At 31.4% G+C, this 20,895-nt stretch overlaps 1 protein-coding gene and 1 non-coding gene across 2 annotated transcripts; one reads left to right on the forward strand and one right to left on the reverse strand.

Moving 5' to 3' along the window:
- Positions 1-8,370: 8,370 nt before the first annotated feature.
- LOC114325728 (cuticle protein CP14.6-like) lies at positions 8,371-20,202 on the reverse strand. The gene is made up of 3 exons (XM_050657112.1): positions 20,038-20,202; positions 12,146-12,294; positions 8,371-8,776 (listed from the first exon to the last, which is right to left on the reverse strand). Exons 1-3 carry the CDS (start codon positions 20,200-20,202, stop codon positions 8,584-8,586), a joined length of 507 nt encoding a protein of 168 aa, XP_050513069.1. The 3' UTR covers positions 8,371-8,583.
- Positions 13,415-13,486, forward strand: Trnaw-cca (transfer RNA tryptophan (anticodon CCA)). Its single transcript has one exon. It is a non-coding gene; the product is annotated as a tRNA-Trp (tRNA).
- Positions 20,203-20,895: the final 693 nt, after the last annotated feature.

The following is a 20,895-nucleotide window of genomic DNA, read 5'->3' on the forward strand; positions in this document are numbered from 1 at the left end:
AAGGATTGACCTCTTTTATTCTCGATCTTATTTCTAAATCAGGATTTACGCTGCTATCGCTCCATCACACCATTTACTTAAATTTATTGACTTTTCTAAAATGTGCCTGCTTATTTTGTTATACAGTGAGCACGTAAAGGTTGGAATAAATTCATTTTCCTCGAGAACGGACGATTTTGGAAAAAAATTCCCGAAAGAAGTCAATTTTTTATTTTTAAAATTACGACTTTTTTGGCATATTATATTATACTAGTGACTTCACCCATCTGGGCGTGATGACGTCATCGATGATTTTTTTAAATGAGAATAGGGGTCGTGTGATAGCTCATTTGAAAGGTAATTCAATTCTCTATTCAGTAATATAAACATTAACATAATTATTTATACAGGGTGTCAAAAAAAATTGTTTTGGATTCAATTTATTGGCATAAAACGAAGATTGTATGTAATTTATTTAATTCAAAATACATTTTACTGCTCTCAGAAAACAAAAAAAAATGTGTATTCTCAGAATAATCATTGCTTTTTCGCTTAAATTAATTGTTCAAATTGTCACGAGGCTAGTGGGTGGGCTGCTGTAATATTGAATTTAAGCAAAAAAAAACAATATTTATTTGCCAAATAAACATTTTTTCCTGTTTTCTGATAGCAGTAAAATGTATTTTGAATTAAATAAATTACACACCTTCTTCTTTTTGTTTCAATAAATTTAATTAAAAAAAAATTTTTTTTGGGCACCCTGTATAAATAATTATGTTAATGTTTATATTACTGAATAAAGAATTGAATTACCTTTCAAATGAGCTATCAGACGACCCCCTATTCTCATTTAAAAAAATTATCGATTACGTCATCACGCCCAGATGGGTGACGTCACTAGTATGATATATATGCCAAAAAGTCGTAATTTAAAAATAAAAATTGACCTGTTTCGGGATTTTTTTCCAAAATCGTCCGTTCTTGAGGAAAATGAATTTATTCCAACCTTTACGTGCTCACTGTATGTTTAAATGTATATTTTGGTGTTTTCGGATTGACCTCTTTGATTTTCTTAATGTGTATCTTCATAATATTGAATTACTCACAGACCGAGTTGGTCTTGTCGTTGTAGGACCCCAACTCGACATCCACAATCAATACAGCATGTTCGGATTCTCTGATGTTGATATTTACGCCATTTACCCTGATTCCATCCTTGAAATCCTTCAGTGCCTCTTTAAATAGAAACTCAGAATAAAAATTAAATATTAGGTGTGACAAAACATATCCTTGTCTAACTCCCCTCCTAATTTCTACTTCTGCGGATGTGGAACCTTCGATCCTAATTCTGGCGTTTTGGTTCCAGTATAAGTTTTTTAGTAATTTGATGTCTTTCCCTTCTAAATCTGCTGCTTGCAAAGGTTCTAATATTAGATTCTATCTCACTATATCAAATACTTTAAAAGTTTATGAAGCTTAAATTAATTTCTTTCTGTTGGTCATAGCATTTTTTGACTGAACTAGTAAACTGAGCAGGGTTTCCCGCCTTCCCATGCCGGCTTTTAATCCAAACTGATCGTCTCCGGTGATTGTTTCGCACTTTCTATACAGGGTGAGGACCAGGGTGAGACAGATAAAAGTCCTATTAGAAATATCTCGTGAACTAAAGGAAACAGAATCATGAAAATTGGAATGAAGGAGTTTTGAAGAGTGGTCTCTTTAATGAAAATATTTTCATCGATTTACTACTTCCGGTTATACCGGAAGTGGCTTATAACTTCGTTTTTTAAATGGGACACCCTGTATATTTTTACATTTTTAGATTCTACTGGATGTCTTCTTTCTTAAAATATAAGGTTTTGTAATGTTATACAGGGTAGTTTAAAAGATAATTACGTTTTTTTTTCTTAATTTCCTAGCAACTCTCACACCCTGTAGAATTGTAGTAGTTTGACATCAAAAACTCTATTTGTGTTCAAATGATTTTTAATATAGTCCTACTATTGTTAAAAATTGTTAGTAGGTATAGCTAAATGTTGAATTGTACTATACAGGGTTGGTCGAAAAATAGCAGTCCTGATTTTTACATGAGAGTTTAATCTCTGTTCGGAGAGTTTAAGTCTGATCTGTCGGACAAAATAATTGTGCCGTTTTCGTGGTCTGACCGTTCGAAATTTTTAACCTGTTCCACAATTAAAACTGCCCCTGTTCCAGTTTTCCCATATATCAAAGTTCATCCGATTAGACACCCTTAAGCTATTAACAAATTTTCAGCTTGCTATTAATCAACTATTTTTTCATACGCGGGATCCAGACCTATAATCTTTCATTCTGCGTTTAAACTTTTCAAAAATCCGTATTAGCTTTCCATTCAAAAATCCATATTTTTGACATTAATACGCGATTTTTTTCATGGTCTGGTTCGAGGACTTGTAGGTATTCTAGGTTATCCGTAAATACTATTGCGTCACCTAGATACTTGATATTGTTTAGCCGGTATCCACGTTTAGTAGAATACCTAATAGAATACCGCAAAGACCTACCCAAAAATGTCTATCAGCTCTCCTACTAAAACTAGCGACCTATCATTACGCAAACCACCGTTGTGTATAATGATTAATTAATACAATATTTTAATGACACTTTTGACAAGTTATATAATATATGAATAATTACGTATGTGTGGTCCACTGGGAATTAACAGTAGGATTTCATTAGTGGAATGGAACCTGTATGCAACGTTTGGTGGATTCATTGTTTAATTTTTATCGCTCAATATTGCTTTGGGTGTAGTTATTGCAACTTTATTTTATGACTTAATTAAGACAAAAGAAACATCTTGCAAGTCCGTTTTGAATCGATTAGGTATATTTTTTTATATTTGCGTATTTTTGATGGTTATTTTGTAAATGTAGGTATTGGTATTTATTTTATTTTTCTTCTTCTTATGCAATCCGGTAATGGATGTTCGCGAACACGTTTGACCATTTTTCTCTATCCCTTGCAGTATGTATTAGGTCACCTATGTTTATTACTAGAGCTCGGGAAATATGCAAAATGCATATTAAGTGCATATTTGCATATTTTGGATAAATTGTATAAGTGCATATGCATTTATTAAAAATGCATATTTTGAGTTATTTATGAAAAACCGCTTTAAAACATGCATTTTTTCACGAAAAATCAAAATCTGTGATCTTTGATAACTTAAAGAGTGTTAATTTATTTTAATAACTTTATGTAACAAATTTTCCTTAGAATTTGTCCCTCTATCTATTTGTGGGGTTAATTTTAATAAAGTATTTTTCACTCCCGAAAAGTGAGTGGCCACCCTCAGGGTAAAAGCGCAAGTTGGCACTATTAATTTCACTCTTGTTTATTGAGGTTATTGGTCAATAGTCTAACTATTCAACAATTTTCGTGAAAATCGATGGGGGTTGACTGAAATCGAAGGTAGTAGTTGATGTTTACCTTCACTGACGGCACTATAGAAAAAACCTTGCAATTCAATAATCGAAATGAGCATAATTTGCAAGCTCATAAATTAGTAAACATATTATGTAGTCGCAAAATAATTACTTACTTAACTATTTTTAATGGGAAATAAGCCACAATTTTACCAAAAAAATGATTTTATTAACGTTTCGAAGCCCAAATCGGGTTCCGTTCTCAAAATACAAAATACTATTATTTTAGTATTTTGTAATATAATAATTTTGTAATATAATATAGTATAATAATTTTGTAATATAATACAAAACACAGTAGTGTTTTGTATTTTTACAACGGAACCCGATTTGGGCTTCGAAACGTTAATAAAATCATTTTTTTGGTAAAATTGTGGCTTATTTCCCATTAAAAATAGTTGATTATAAAAATGCCACAAGGAAATAGCTTCAGAACAACATTACTTACTTACTTAGACCTAAGCCTTTCTACCTTTAGGTGTAAGGTTGGTGGAGTTGAGTTTGGCCGCAAAATAATTAATGTTTTTAATTTTAAGTACAATTCTCTCTTGATCTGGAAAAATAGGGAGGTTTTCTTGCGAAGGGGTTGTAGCTCAATAATCGAAATGAGAGTATTTTGAAAGTTTATTCGAGACGATATATTTTAATTTTTCTCGACATTTTTCTCTTGAGTTGAATCAATTAGTGTGGTGTTCTAGGGTTAAGGGGATAAGCTCAAAAATCTAAACTATATCACTTCGAAAGCTATTTTTAAGTAGTGGGAGGGAGGTGCGTCAGCCCCCACAAAAATATTAAATTTCTGCCCAGTGTAACGAGCCCGAAATTTTTAATCTACGGTATATGAAATCTCATAAATAACTTGTAATTTAGCACTATTTATATTTTAATGTCTATAAGGTGGGGAGCATGCTCAACAGGGGTGAAATATAAAAAAGTTTTTCCGCGTATAAAAAATTATTATCGGATAGACGGCACAGTTTTTCTCTAGAAAATTTAGAAAAACATTTAGTATACAATATAGTTTTAACTTTAATAAGAATATAATAAAGAATGATGATGAAGATGAGGAATGTAAAAAATACGTCATGAATATAATGATGTAGAAATTTCAATAAATATTTTTGTGACTAGCATAAAATAAATTGAATATTATCAATACAAAGATTGCTGCGTTTTTTATTTATATGCATTAAATGCATAAAAGCATATTTTAGTGCATATTTCAACTGTTTTTTGTGCATGTTTGCATGCATATCATAGGGTTATTTAAGTGCATATTTGCCGAGCTCTATTTATTACAATATTAATATTATAATTTAATATACAGGGTGTATTAAAAATACAGGTCATAAATTTAATCGCATATTCTGAGACCAAAAATAGTTCGATTGAACCTAACTTACCTTAGTATAAATATGCACATAAAAAAAGTTGCAGCCCTTTGAAGTAACAAAATGAAAATCGATTTTTTCCAATATATCGAAAATTCCTAGAGATTTTTTATTGAAATGTGGTACTTTTATGGCAGGAGTATCTTACAAAAAAAATATAGTAAAATTTTGACACCCCATAAAAATTTTATGGGGTTTTGTTCCTTTAAACCCCCCCAAATTTTTGTGTACGTTCCAATTAAATTATTATTGTGGTACCGTTAGTTAAACACAATGTTTTTAAAACTTTTTTCCCCTTAGCACTTTTTCGAAAAGTTAGTTAGTTAGTATTTATTGAGATATTTTAAATATTAGTCAAATTAGTATTTTTAAATAGTTAAGTACGATTATGGAGACTTGGTAATCATATGCAAACTTATTTATAATTTACATTTTTAGGCATGTTTTGAACCATATTATAAAAGAAGCCACATCTTGATAAAAGGTGCCTTATCGAAAAAATACTAAGAAACAAAAAATTTGTAGAAACATTGTGTCTAACTAGTGGTACCGCAGTAATAATTTAATTGGAACGTACACAAACATTTGGGCGGTGTAACTAACAAAACCTCCATAAAATTTTTATCTAAACATATTAAAAAAGAAGCCGCAACTCGATAAAAACTGCCTTATCGAAAAAATATTAAGAAGCAAAAAAGTTTTAAAAATAGTGAGTTTAACTAATGGTACCACAATAATAATTTAATTGGAACGTACCCAAAAGTTTGGGTGGTTTAAGGGAACAAAACCCCCATAAATTTTATATGGGTGCACAAATTTCACTATAATTTTTCTTTAAGATGTTCTTGCCTTAAGAATGCCGCACGTCCATTTTTAATAAAAAATCTCGAATAGTTTTAGATATATTGGAAAAAATCGATTTTCATTTTATAACTTCAAAGGGCTATAACTTTTTTTATGTGCACATTTGTATTAAGGTTAGTTAGGTCCAATCGATCTATTTTTGGTCCCAGAATATGTGATTTAATTTATGACCTGTATTTTTGTTACACCCTGTATATTTTGTAAGTTTATTGATATTTATTTATTTGATATTACAAAAATACAAAATATTGATATTTTGTATTTTGACAACGACATCCGATTTGGGGCGTCGAAACGTTAATAAAATCATTTTTTAGTTAAATTGTGGCTGATTTCCCATTTGGAATAGTTAATTAGAAAAATGCCACAAGGAAATAGCTTCAGAACCACATAAAAATGCTCTTCAGTAAATTTTATCTTTGTCCTTTATAAAAATTGTGGTTGTTATATTTGTTAAAGTAAAAACAGAGAAGACATTCTCAAAATTTTATTAAAAAAATTAAGAAAGATAACTTTTGTATAACAAATTGTATAATTTAATTACATCTTGTTAACAAAAAAATTAAATATTCAATAATTTCAATTACAATAAAAAAATAAATATTGTTTCTTATTTTCTAAGTAATTATAATAAGTACTACTAAATTATCAGGCCATCAGGCACAAAATTAGAAGTAGTTATTGGTTTTTAACAAACAAAGCGATTATAAAAAGAAAGGCAGTAGTACCACTGTTAAAAAACTTAAACAGTTAGACACTGCGTACTTTAATACTGACTCATAAGACAGTGCAGTCTTATGAACTATAAACCATACTTTTAAAGATTTTTCCTGTATTATCCATGACCGAATTAGGAAGAAATATCAAGAAGACCTCGACACATTGATTAGGGTAAAGCTTTTGGCCACGAGAAGGTCATTTGGCACTTAACATCTTCAGAAGTGTAGAGGTCAACACAAGAACTCTCATGTGTTCCATAAAATATATAAAATCTTTTAATAGGATATAATTATCTAAGCTAATTGAACTACTACAAAAATGGGAGTTGATAATAGAGACATACGAGTATTAAAATATTTATTTATATTTGAGACAGAAGACTGAAGACAAAAATGTAAACAATGTAAACCTTTGACAACTATACAAATAGATTGCTACAAATTGATAAGTAAAATCTTGAAAACTTTTAAGGTCCTGAATGCGGGAGGTAAGTTAGTTAAGCTCGATCTTCCATAAGTCACATTGACCATCTCAGCATATACCCAGAGAAAAAATTGGTAAAAATGCAGGAAACAAACAATAAAACCCGAGAAAACTCCTCCCAACTTCTAAAAAAAAGTAGGAACAAATCACTATACAGGGTGTAGAGAAACTCTACCGACAAACAAAGATTCCTCAGATAATTTTAAGACAATTTAACCAAATTCACCTAGTCCGAAAATGCTTCCTAAGGGAGCTAGAGCTATTTGAAGATGGCGTCTTGTAATTAGTTTTTCTTAAATATCTTCAGAACGCTTCTAGTCAGAAAAACGAAAATTGGTACAAGTATTTATCTTCTAGAGTTAAATCGATTCCATCCATTGCGAATTTCTAGTAACACTCATAGGCTTCCGTTTTGGGCGAGGTAACGGTTATTTTATCGCATAACTTTTTTATCTTTAACTCTTAAGCATTTTTGATACTGGATTATTAAATTGTTAGGTATTCTAGTACTAAAATGTGCTCTTCCTTTAAGTCGGTAGAACACACCATTTTCGCGAAATATCGATTTGAAAATTTTTCGTTTCTTGAATTGGAAAAAAAAATTAAAGAAAAATTAAAAAAGAAAGGTGTATTTTACCTGACTTGAAACAAGAGTAACTTTTAGCACCAGAATACCTCATTTTTTAATAATCTAGCGTCAAAAATTCTTAAAAATTTAAGACAAAAAAGTTATGCAATAAAATAACCGTTGACCTACCCAAAACGGACACATATGACCGGTACTAAAAATTCGCAATTAATGAAATCGATTCATCTTTGGAATTTAAATAAACGTACTAGTTTTCGTTTTTCTAAATAGTTTGTTTTATTTTTTTGATATTCAAAAAACAAAAAATTTTCAAATCGATTTTTCTAGAAAACGGTGTATCCTATCGATCTAAAGTAAGAGTACCTTTTAGTACTATAATACCTTACGTTTTAATAATTCAGACCCAAAAAGGCTTAAAAATTAAAAACAAAAAAGTTATGCGATAATATAACTGTTGCCCTTCCCAAAACAGACGCCTATGACCGGTACTAGAAATTTGCAATGAATGGAATCGATTTATCTGTGGAAGATAAATATGTATAACAATTTTCGTTTTTCTAAATAGAAGATTTCCGGAGTTATTTAAGAAAAATTAATTACCAGACGCCATATTCAAATAGCTCTAGCTCTTTTAGGAAGCATTTTCCTAAATTCCTAAATACCTGTTTCGGACTAGATGAAATGAATTGGGTTAAATTGTGTTAAAATTATCTGAGGAATCTCCTGTCTTCGTTTGTCGGTAGAGTTTCTGGACACCCTGTACAAGCAAAACAGGGGTGGTAATCTATTTAGCGAAGTACTATAGAAAATCTGGAAGCTAAACACGATTTAAGATGCAGTAGGTATAAAAGGTAGGGCAAAAGGGTAAGAAGTATCAAACCAGCTCACTATCATTGTTCAGAAATGTGATGCATAAAGTCAAGGATATTGCCGATGATTTCCAATGTTCAGCATGACATGGCAAGCTAAGAGCAAGAATAAATTTAATACATAGTATATAGTTTTCACAGATAAAGGTCAAAAACCTAACAGGATTATATCTTTATTATTCTAAACATAAATCCTTAAATATTATGAAATATTTTCGATGTTAGTTGGATTTTGGAAGATGTTCTCCAGAAGCTCGATATCCATTTTCGTCAGCTACATAAGTAACTTTGTAAGTAACTCCATCAGTTCCTACATAAGTATAAGACCCGTGAACTACTAACGATTCTTGTTCATTACCAACTTTTTTTACCTCTGCTTCTTCTTGTCTTTGTGATCCGTCACTGGTTTCGTATCTGTAAAAGAAAAAAATCCCCTTATTTATATTACTTAGGTATAGCAGTAGTGCCAAATCGAACATATAATAAAAGTATTATTTTAACTACTCAAACTAATCAAACATATTGAAGAAAGAAAACAAAATTTATTCTGCACTGAAGAACACGATATTATTTGGAGAACAAGATACAGAAAGAGAAGCTAAGCTCAAGGTGTATACTGCCGTTTTTAGCAAAAACGCCGTATCTGCAAAAATCTTAAAAATGAAATTTTTACTTTTTCCTAACCCAAATGTGCATATCTATCTTATTTGCTTACTAAATATGACGTAAGTTAAGGGAAAACACATTAAACACACCGCATCTTATGCCGTATCCTGTGTAAATGTATACGAATTCTTAAACTAAAATCGATTTTACTCTAATGTGATGTCTCTGCAGATACGGCGTTTTTGCTAAGCACGGCAGTATAATGCAGTAACAAGACCAATACTGTTGTATGCAAGCGAGACATGGGTCAGTAACATTCAACGGTAACATCAAAATGGACAGCTCACTGGACGCAGCGGAAATGAAACAACTAAGAAAAATAACTGGTGTCACAAACATGGATCATATCATAAATTGGAAAAGACTGTAAGACTTGTACACACTTCTAAGTAGGTCAAAACGGCAAACAGGTGTATGTTCTCAAAAAAATCTTTGATATTCTTTTTCTCATGATCATCTTTCAGTGCGTCACAGTTTTTCGATTTCTCTCTAACGCATTAAATTGTATGTGACAGAAAAAAAGGCACGTCTGTGAATACTTTGGTAATTATTCTAGTTCGGTGATTATTCTAGTTGTCGATAGATGGCGCCATAATCAAAAAAGAATTATTTATTAAATAAAATAATAATATTATCAATATAATCTGTACAATTTATAAGACTATACAAATGAAAGAAAATACCATTTTATAAATGCAATAGACACAATTGATTTGGTTTTATTCCAAATTTAAAATAAAATTTGACAACTGTCAGATTTAACTAAAATGTCACGTTAGAATAAATGTCATAAATGTGTATTATCACGGACTTACCTTTTTTTCTATAATTTGTGACGCACTGAAAAATGTTCATGAAAAGGAGAATAGTGTGTAAAACGTTTTTACACACTATCAAAGATTTTTTTGAGAACATACACCTGTTTGCCGTTTTGACATATCATAAATGATTACATAAGAAATTAATTGAAGCAAGAAGCGATAGGATCTACAATCAAAATAACAAAATTAAACTGGTGGTGACACATTATTACGATGAAACAGAGCAGACTAGTAATGGAATCCAAGAGATACGGGAAGAGAAGAAAGGGAAGATGGGATAGTTGGAGCCATCGCTGAAAAACTTAATGAAGACTCGATATAATCGGAACACTAGCTGTCATCACAGATTTATGTATGTCATAATACATAATATATCTAGAGTATAACTTTGGCAAAACACTTTCTGAATCCATAAGGTTTGCCCAGCGCAGAAGCTGATAGAAAGAGATAGGTGTTCGTACGGTGGGAAATCACAAGCTCAAGATAGGGTCGACTAGAGAGACTACTAGGCCAGGGTAATAAGACAAAAATATACCCTGTTCGTGACACTTCAGCAGCCAGGGTACTGAAGCGTTTTTTCGACAGGTAATACCTATAGGAACAAATTATAACTATTTCCTGCGTAGGATCTGGCGGTTATTTTTATTTATAAACAATAACCTGTCAAAAAATGGCATTTTCCCTTTTTTTTCCAATCAACGGAAAACAGTAAAACTTATGATTTTTACTGCCTAGGAACTAGTAGAAAAAAACAGTAACTATTTGATCAGGATCTGGCTACCATTTTAATTTATAAACAATTAAGTGTCAAAAATGGCATTTTTCATTTCTTTTTTCAAATCAATGGAAAACAAGGAAACATGATTTTTTTGGTACAAATATCATCGAGATTATGGAAAAAGCTTTAAAATGACGTAATACAAAGTTTGATATACTCATTTATTGTTAATATAATTGCGAAAAAAGTCGGAATTGGAAAAAAAATATTTTCTCAATAACTGTTGTAAAAACTAGTGTACAGCTTTAAAATCTTTGTCAAATGAGGGTGCTTTGGTGCTTAATATGTGATAAAAATTTTAAAGCGATTCATTCAATTGTTTAAATTTTATTCAAATTGTTTATCCCAGAGAGCATTTTTTGCAATAATAAAAGACAGAAAAAAATGACCTTAGAACCATTCCACAGGTGTCAAATGAAAGAGCATGAGCTACATTTTCAGCATGGTTTAAAAAAGTGAATAAAAAATGCATTTATTAGTAATAAATAGGTAATTATGCAAATGTATCGTCAATTTTTCTTTATAAACTTTTTGAATAACTTTTTCCAAAAAAATTAACTGTTACCCCGTTTTAAGTGCACAACTACCAAGTAATGTTATATATATCATAATTTATAAAAAATTGTAATAAATATGTATAATTTCTTATATAACAAAATAAAAAGTTTATAAGAAAACATTTACAATACTTTTGCATAATCATTTATTACTAATAAATGCATTTTTTATTCACTTTTTTTAAACCAAGTTGAAAATATAGCTCATGCTCTTTCATTTGACACCTGTGGAATGGTTCTAATGTTATTTTCTTCTGCCTTATGTTATTGCAAAAAAATGCTCTCTGGAATAAACAATTTGAATAAAATTGCAACAATTGAATGAATTGCTTTGAAATTTTTATCACATATTAAGCACCAAAGAACCCTTATTTGACAAAAATTTCAAAGCTGTACACTAATTTTTACAACACAGTTATTGCGAAAATATCTTTTTTTGCAATTCCGACCTTTTTTCGCAATTATATTAACAATAAATGAGTGTATCAAACTTTGTAATACGTCATTTTAAAGCTTTTTCCATAATCTCGAAGATATTTGTACTAAAAAAAGCATAAGTTTCCCTGTTTTCCATTGATTTGAAAAAAAAAATGAAAAATGCCATTTTTTGACACTTAATTGTTTATAAATTAAAATGGCCGCCAGATCCTACGCAGGAAATGGTTACAATTTGCTCTTATAGGTATTACCTGTCGAAAAAACGCTTCAGTACCCTGGCTGTTCAAGTGTCATGGAAAAAACCTTATTACCCTGGACTATACTGAAAGACGAGAGCGACGAAACGACTAGAGGGAGAGAGAGAGAGAAATAGTGTGTGTGCGTGAGAGAGAGAAGCCAACCAGAGTGAAAGAAAAATCCTTAAATTTTACCGAAAAGGATCCTATAGAATACCATAATAGTAATAGAATAATTACACCAATAAGCTATCTTGTGCAATATATTAATAATAACAAGTACTTACGAAAAATTGTAGTTGGGTAGTCCTATATTGCTCTCATGTTTAACAATTTTTGATTCCCTGTAGTTTGGAAATTTACCGTATTTTGGATCAGGCCTTTGTGGATACTGACAACTGACTGTGACAATGAGCAAGCATAAAATCCAGAATATCTGTAAAAAGATTTTGGATTATTTATTTTACTATAACTTAATAGGTACCTTTGATTATGCCACCAGTGTTTTAAAAAGACACCATTTTTGGAAAAAAGTAGGTACCTTCCATATTTACAGCAAAAAGGACACCACACACATCTTATGGAAAATATTATAATGACACTCAAATGAAATAATATTTACACAAATAGATTGGTCTCGAAATTATAGCCAGTTCATATCATTGCGCCTAATAATGGCGTAAATTGATGTAAATAAATCTAAAATCAAATGGAAATGTATAGGTACGTGTGTCAAAGTGGGAAAACATGTTTTGTAATTCGGAACCTATGTAGGTAGGTACCCCATAAATCTTTCTGAGGGATTAACTTATAGATAATAAAGTAGGTATAATTTGGCCAGTCGTACAAAAGTATATAGTTCCTCTAATCGGCTTAGCTCACGCTGAATAGCTTTTTTAGATAGCCACTAGCACTAGCACTAGACTAATAGTGCTTATTTACGAATGACAGTTTTATTGATTTCAATAATGCGATTTCGATTAAGTTTAATTACAGTTTACGACGTTATTAATTAAATTTGAGAATTGGCGCAATGATATGAAATGATTGTAACTTCGAGACCAATCGCTTCATGTAAATTTTATTTCATTTGAGTGACATTATATTTTCTATAACGTGCGATGTCCTTTCTCTCAAATTTTACTTTGCAAACATTTGCCTAAAAAATAAATCCAGTCGAGCCCGCTTATTAGAATAGCGGTTATAGGAATATCGCGCTTTAAGGAATAGAAATTTGAGGTCCCGAAACGTTTCTTCTAGCCGCTAATGATCGGTTATTAGAATATCCCGGTTATAGAAATTTTTTCTGGCCACGGCCACGAAGGTTATTCCAATATAATAAGCGGGTTCAACTATAAGCAAAAAGTTTCGTCTGTATACGATCTGTAATTAATTTATGTAGTCCACTTTGTCTTGTGAATATCTTTATTATGTAGTTAAGAATTATTACATTATAATAATTATTATTTGATTTGTCATAAATAATTATTGAAAGTGGAGAAATTTCAAGGTGAAGAAAATCACTTTTATATACGTTGTGAACATTAAACGTCAACGACTCCGTGGCGCAACGGTAGCGCGTCTGACTCCAGATCAGAAGGTTGCGTGTTCAAATCACGTCGGGGTCAATCTTTTTTTTATTTTTGTATTAGAATAAAAATCTATGTATGTTAGAATAAAAAAGATTTGATATAATCAGGTATTTCACATTAATATAAGAATTGTATGTATAAGATGCTGTATAATGTATGTATAAGATGTATGTATAAGTGTATTAAGATGCTAACAATTTTATTAAGGGCAGGAATATTTCAGTCAAGTGGCAGGAGTAGCAGGATTTTCAAATATAAAGGGACAAATTATAAAGGGTAGCAGGGTACGTAGAGAGTATCAAGCAGACTTCAGAAGAGACAGATCTCTTAGAAACTGCATCTTTAGCATATATTTATATTAGACATAAAATACTAATGCAGGATGCAGGGTGTAAAAAAAGGCATGTCATAAAATTAAGTCACATATTCTGGGATCAAAAATACATAGTTCGATCGAACCTAACATACCTTGGTACAAATGTGCACATAAAAAAGTTACAGCCCTTTGAAGTTACAAGATGAAAATCGATTTTCTCCAATATATCGAAAAATATTAGAGATTTTTTATTGAAAATGGACATGTGGCATTCTAATGGCAGGAACATGTTAAAAAAAGTAACAGTGAAATGGGTGCAGGTGTGCACCTCATAACAAATCGCTAAGAAAAACATTGGCAGGAATATCTAGACAAATGTGATGAAAAATGGATGGAAAATATAAATAAAAGTTGCAGATAATGGGCAGACGTACAATTCTAAAAATATCCCATTTAAAAGAGCTTAGTCGCAAAATTTCGGACCAATGCTTTTTAAATGCATTATTTTTTTTTCGAATCTTGAAATAGTTATTTTCCTAACAAGTGCAGAAAGTCATACTTTTCCGCACGCGACTGCAGTTTGCCGAACGACGCGAAGCGGGAGTTCGGCAAGCAGTCGAGTGCGGAAAAGAGACTTTTTCTACAACCACTATTCAAAGTGCACTTTTCTGCACGGTTTTATGTTAGCAAACTTGATATTTTCTCACAGTATACGATATTTGACATTAGTGTGCAGAAAAGTGACGTTTCTGTGCCGCAAAGTGACGTTTCTGTGCCGCAAAGTTCTTTTCTGCACAGCTGACTACCTCATTCTGAGTAACGTTATATTCTGTTTACATCCGTGGACTACCGCATTCTGAGTAACGTTATATTCTGTTTACATCCGTGGTTAAACTTTAGACAAATATATAACCTATAAGACAATTATTATATTTAACTATAGCATAGAAACTAAATTATGGATGTTACAACTGTTTTATTTTACAATTTTATTCTTATTAAACATTTTATAATTATCAAATAACCAATAAGGATTTAGCAACCTGTGCAAGAGACGTCGAATGAAGTAGGTTTTGTGTAAATCCGTGACTGCATAAAAATATAATGTCAATAATGTGTAATAATTGTTTAAATTTAAACAAATTAAGGCAGTGCATTAATTTTTTAACTGATTTCTGTGCAATTTATTTAGGTATAAGGAATTTAAATTGATTAGTAGGTATTAATTAAATACAGTTTAAAATTTATCACATAGGTACCTATTATAATTAATCGTCGTTTGGAAATTGTGATTTTTATTTTTAGGAAAAACTGTGCTTGTAGAAAAAGTATAGTGTGAAACACGTGCAGAAAGGTAATTTCTCACTCGTTTGAATTGCGGCACTCGCTTGCGCTCGTACCGCAACTTTTCAAACTCGTGAGAAATTAGTACCTTTCTGCACTTGTTGCACAATATACTATTCTGCAAGCGTTAGGAGCAATATATTTCCTGAGTCTTTAAAAAATGACCAAATCTTAATCAATTAATTTAATTAATATGAAAATACATACACAAATTAATTCTTTGACAGGGTTGTCAAAACCAAACTTTCAGCATAATTGGTTATCATGACGACGATCTTGGTTTCCATGACGACGATTCAAAACCACTGTTATTGCCTACTGATTTGACTTTCGAATGTTATGTCAAAATTATTTTATTTCATCGAATTCTCGCGTTAATTTCATTAAAACATGAACACAGTAAGATATATTTGAAAAAAATTAGTAAATAATATCTAAATATTAGTTTATTGCATGTATTATAATTACTGTTATAAGGCCATATTAACACATATCTAAATTAAGACGCGTGCGGAAAAGTAAAACGCGTGCGGAAAAGTAAAACGCGTGCGGAAAAGTAACACTCGTGTGGAAAAGTAAAACTTTCTAAACTAAAGCGCGTGCGCGAAAGTAGACATTTTTGCACGCTCATAGAAAAAAAACTATTAAGTATTTTGAAAACTTTAAACGTAGAATGAAAGATTGCATTACTACCGAGGGCAGAAAGTCCCTGAAAACTTCTATAACTTTTATTTTCGTAAGTTACAAACAGGGCTGAAAAATAGAGAAAATTTTGTTTATTTTAAGGGACTGTTAGCCAAGCCGCACACCAAAGAAACATGAAACGAAAAATGTGAAACATGAAACGAAAAACATGTTTCATGAAACTAAAACACTGCTAAACAAATCTCAAAGTCCGCCTACCAATGAAACGAGTGTGATTCATGCTCATGACACATTTTTATTTTCGGAGAGTTTCATAAATGGCCGGACGTATATTTGTTTGGCAGTGGTTTACTTCCATGAAACGTAATTTACGTTTCATGTTTCTTTGATGTGCGGCCGGGCTTAGACCTCGGCAATAATGCAATCTTTCAGTTTTGCTCTTTAAAGTTTTCAAAAATATTTATTAGTTTTCATAGGATTCTAAAAAAAATGACTGGGCAATGACTGGGGGGCAGACACTGGGTATATTTGTATCAGATAAATAGAATTATGTTTAAAAAAATATTATAAATGTTACAGAAATCGAATTATTAGCAAGTATCATTTTATTTTTAGCACACTGTATATTTTAAATCGCAAATTTAGTAATTTCTTGTGCACCAACGACACTTAAACACCACATTTAACACAGACCACTAATAATTAGGTACATACCATTGGTTGCATTGTGAGTGTATTGGTAAACTATAAATCATTTCTTCTTAACACTCTTTTATATATCCAAAAATTGATTGTCTGCAATTGCACATATCCTGAGATTTTCATCAAAGGTTTATTGTCTAATATCACAGTAGATCAAGACAACGCGATAGGCGAAAATATTAACACGGTTTAATATCCTTTTTGCATATTATTGCAAGAGTAATTAACGTATTTTACGCCTTTACAATTGACAAATCTTAAAAAGGTCTATTTCAGATGATGTAGATATGGTTTGAGTTTCTCAAAATTATTAAACAACGTATGTGGCAAATTAAAAATAATATAGTAAAGATTTCTAAACCTTTAAGTATGATCTATTCTTCACATTATTAGCGTCATTATTCAGCGGAATTCAATACATTAAATAGTCCAGAAAGCCACTGCGCATCCGCTAGGAAAAATATTCTAATTCGGATTTTTTGCACAATCTTACTCAAAAAGGACTCCTTTTAACAAATTTGCATGTTGCCAGGACCAAAAGGTGGTCAAAAAATTTTTAAACGTTTTTTTTTTGTTTTTTTTCCTAAAATTATTTTTTTTGCATGGAAAAAAGTTTTTTTACGTTTTTTCGATCATTCCAAACAGAAAAGGTCTTTAGTGACTTTTCTCTAAAAATGATAGTTTTTGACATATAAGCGACTAAAAATTGAAAAATTGCGAAATCGGCCATTTTTAACCCTCAACAACTATGTGAAAAACTGAAAATTTGAATGTTCCCAAGGTAGGAAGATATTCTTTAAACATCGATTGATGAAATCCCGAAGAGTTTTTTGCAATAAAATATTCAAAAGTCCTTTGTTTTTTAATTGCTAATCAAGCGTGCGCGACACTATTTTCCACTGACAGTATGGTGCAAATGAAAGGAATAAATTCGTTATTTCGTAAACCGGCGACTTTAAGGAAAAATCCCGAAACAGGCCGATTTTTATTTTTAAGTTATGATATTGTGGCATATATGGTATACTAGTGACGTCATCCATCTGGACGTGATGACGTAATCGATGATTTTTTTAAATGAGAATAGGGGTCGTGTGCTAGCTTATTTGAAAGGTTCTTCAATTCTCTTTTCAGTAATATAAACATTTACATAATTATTTATACAGGGTGTCAAAAAATTTTTATTAAATTAAATTATTTGAAAATAAAAGAAGTAGAAGGACACCCTGTATAAATAATTATGTAAATGTTTACATTACTGAATAAAGAATTGAAGAACCTTTCAAATGAGCTAGCACACGACCCCTATTCTCATTTAAAAAAATCATCGATTACGTCATCACGTCCAGATTGATAACGTCACTAGTATACCATATATGCCACAATATCATAACTTAAAAATAAAAATCGACCTGTTTCGGGATTTTTCCTTAAAGTCGCCGGTTTACGAAATAACGAATTTATTCCTTTCATTTGCACCATACTGTCGGTGGAAAATAGTGTCGCGCACGCTTGATTAGCAATTAAAAAACAAAGGACTTTTGAATATTGTATTGCAAAAAACTCTTCGGGATTTCATCAATCGATGTTAAAGAATATCTACCTACCTTGGCAACATTCAAATTTTCACTTTTTCGCATAGTTTTTGAGGGTTAAAAATGGCCGATTTCGCAATTTTTCAATTTTTAATCGCTTATATGTCAAAAACTATCATTTTTAGAGAAAAGTCACTAAAAACATTTTCTGTTTGGAATGATCCAAAAAATTTTAAAAAACTTTTTTCCATGCAAAAAAAAATAATTTTAGGAAAAAAACAAAAAAAAAACGTTTAAAAAATTTTTGACCACCTTTTGGTCCTGGCAACGTGCAAATTTGTTAAAAGGAGTCCTTTTTGAGTAAGATTGTGCAAAAAATCCGAATTAGAATATTTTTTCTAGCGGATGCGCAGTGGCTTTCTGGACTAAAATTAACAAAACGTTATATTTTGTAATGAAAAGCGCTATAATAGATTTGATCAGAACTACATTAACAACTTTATAAAATATTTTGAAATCATTTAAACTCTCAATGGGTTGCTCTGTCTGGTCATGGGATAATTTATCCTTATTTTGTCGTCCTAAGACGAGAATGGGTAGCCAGTTACTGTCAATCAAGAGCGACACAGACATAATTGGGGCACCTTTTGTCAGAGATTTAAAGACCTTTTGTCGTGCGCGTAATGTAAGCGAGGGTCTCATGCAGCCGCACGTTCCATAAATTTGCTCCGTGGACATTTTGGTGACAGAATAATTTCTCATTGCACAGATTTTGAATATCCACTTCATACACCGGAATAAAACACCACTTGATGCCTATATTTAAGATATGACGATTCCATATTTCGCTCGGAAAATCCGCCAGAAACTGTTGAAGAACTACAGCAAACAATAATACCTTATTTTTTTCCACACAGGAGAAACCTCGCTATCGCTCGGGACTAGCTCTGAAAATTTTGAAGGAGCGACGGGTCTAGAGACGGCGCGCGGGCACGCTGTGCATGTCAGTATTGCAACCATTTTGAAGATTGGTAACGTTGGTTTAGTACCTATTACAGATTACAGTGTGCGTGCATTTAAACATGGAAGAGTATTGCTACGTATTTCGCAATTGATCAACTACTTGAAAAGTCATTCTACTTGTATATTTTTTTATATATTATTTTAAAGAAAAAAATCATATTATTGAAAATGGAAGAATTAAAATATAAACAATAGTTTTCAAAATCTGTTCTTTTTCCTACTTGTTCATTTTTTTATGTTAATTTTAAGGTAGAATAATATGTTTAGTTTGTTTATTATTTATTGTTATACCTGTTACATATACATAATTACATACATATAATTTGGGAATAATTATTTGTTTAATTTTATCCCACAGGATTAAAAAAAACTTATGTTTGGGAGTTTCAAAATATTCTTTTTAAATAACATTTTTTTACATCTGGTTTTGGTAACACTTTAGAAAAAGTTACGCGTCGCCACTGCTTTTATTATGGGTTGAAATAAATAAAATTAAGGTAGCTTTGACGTTAACCAACGTACTGAATAACATGGTGCATGAATACGAATGTAGGTGTATAGAAGAATCCTGAAGATATCATGGACCGAGCATATAACAAACAACGAAGTCATGAGAAGAGTTAACATAAGAATGGAAATATTGGAAACCAACAAGACGAAAGCTGCAATACCTGGGGCATGTTATGCGTAATGAGAGATACAACATTCTTCAATTGATTACACAAGGGAAAAATCCAGGGCAAGAGAAGTGTAGGTAGGAGACGAATCTCATGGTTGCGTAACTTGAGGGAATGGTACGGATGCACATCAACTGAACTATTCAGAGACGCAGCATCTAAGATTAGAATAGCCATGATGATTGCCAACCTCTGTCGCGGAAATGGCACGTGAAGAAGAAGTGAATGCGAAGAACATCGTTTGAACTGTCTAATTATTCTTGTTAATACTTTCACCACGATTCGTATTATTTTCCTCTTCAGTAACAGGACTCTTCAGTAACTTTGTATATTTCTATTCTGAAGCACTTTGTTCATCATCTCTTTATCATCCTTTACTTCTACATCTTGAACATTTTCGGTTACGTCATCTACAGAATCAACATCTAAGTCATCATTCAACTGCATTACAATGGCCTCATTTGGTAGAGACAAGACTACTAAAATGTTCTGCAGGGAAATCTTACCGGACATAGATAAATAAGGACACTACTAAGGGAGACAGCAGAATAAATTGTGGAATAAATAAAAATTCACAGAAGCTCTTTTTATTTTTTCTTAAAACTTTTGATCGTTTTCAGAACGCAGATTTGTTTGCGTTTGGCTGATGGTTTTTTAATTCCCCTATTTAGCTCATATATCCCTGCGAAATGTCAGGATTTCACAAATAGTGAAAGTTATCCTCCAACACCAAATTGTTCTATATGGTCCATATAATGTTCAGAAAAAAGTCACACCATTTTAAGCGTCGGGTTTGTCGGGTTTGGGGGGGAGAAATCTGTAAATTCGTAGTTTTTTATGTTTTTCGTCAATATTTCTAAAACTATGCGGTGTAGCATGAACATATATCTATACAAAATTGTTCTAAATTAAATTTGAAATAAAAAAAGCCCATACATAACCCTTCTAAAACGAACGGTTCCAAAGTTACGGAGGTAGTATAGTATAATTGGTCAAAAATAAAGGCCTAACCCTGACATGCAAAGTAAAAGTTTTCCTTCAACACCAAATTGTTCTATATGGTCCACATATTGTTCAGTAAAAAGTTACACCATTTTAAGCGTCCGATTTGGGGGGAAGATGGGGGAGAATCGGTAAATTAGTAGTTTTTTTTTTAGTTTTTCGTCAATATTTTTAAAACTATGCATTAGCGTACAGAATGTTCTA

The sequence above is a fragment of the Diabrotica virgifera genome, chromosome 7 (assembly GCF_917563875.1).
Source record: "Diabrotica virgifera virgifera chromosome 7, PGI_DIABVI_V3a".
NCBI classification, from domain to species: Eukaryota; Metazoa; Arthropoda; class Insecta; order Coleoptera; family Chrysomelidae; genus Diabrotica; species Diabrotica virgifera.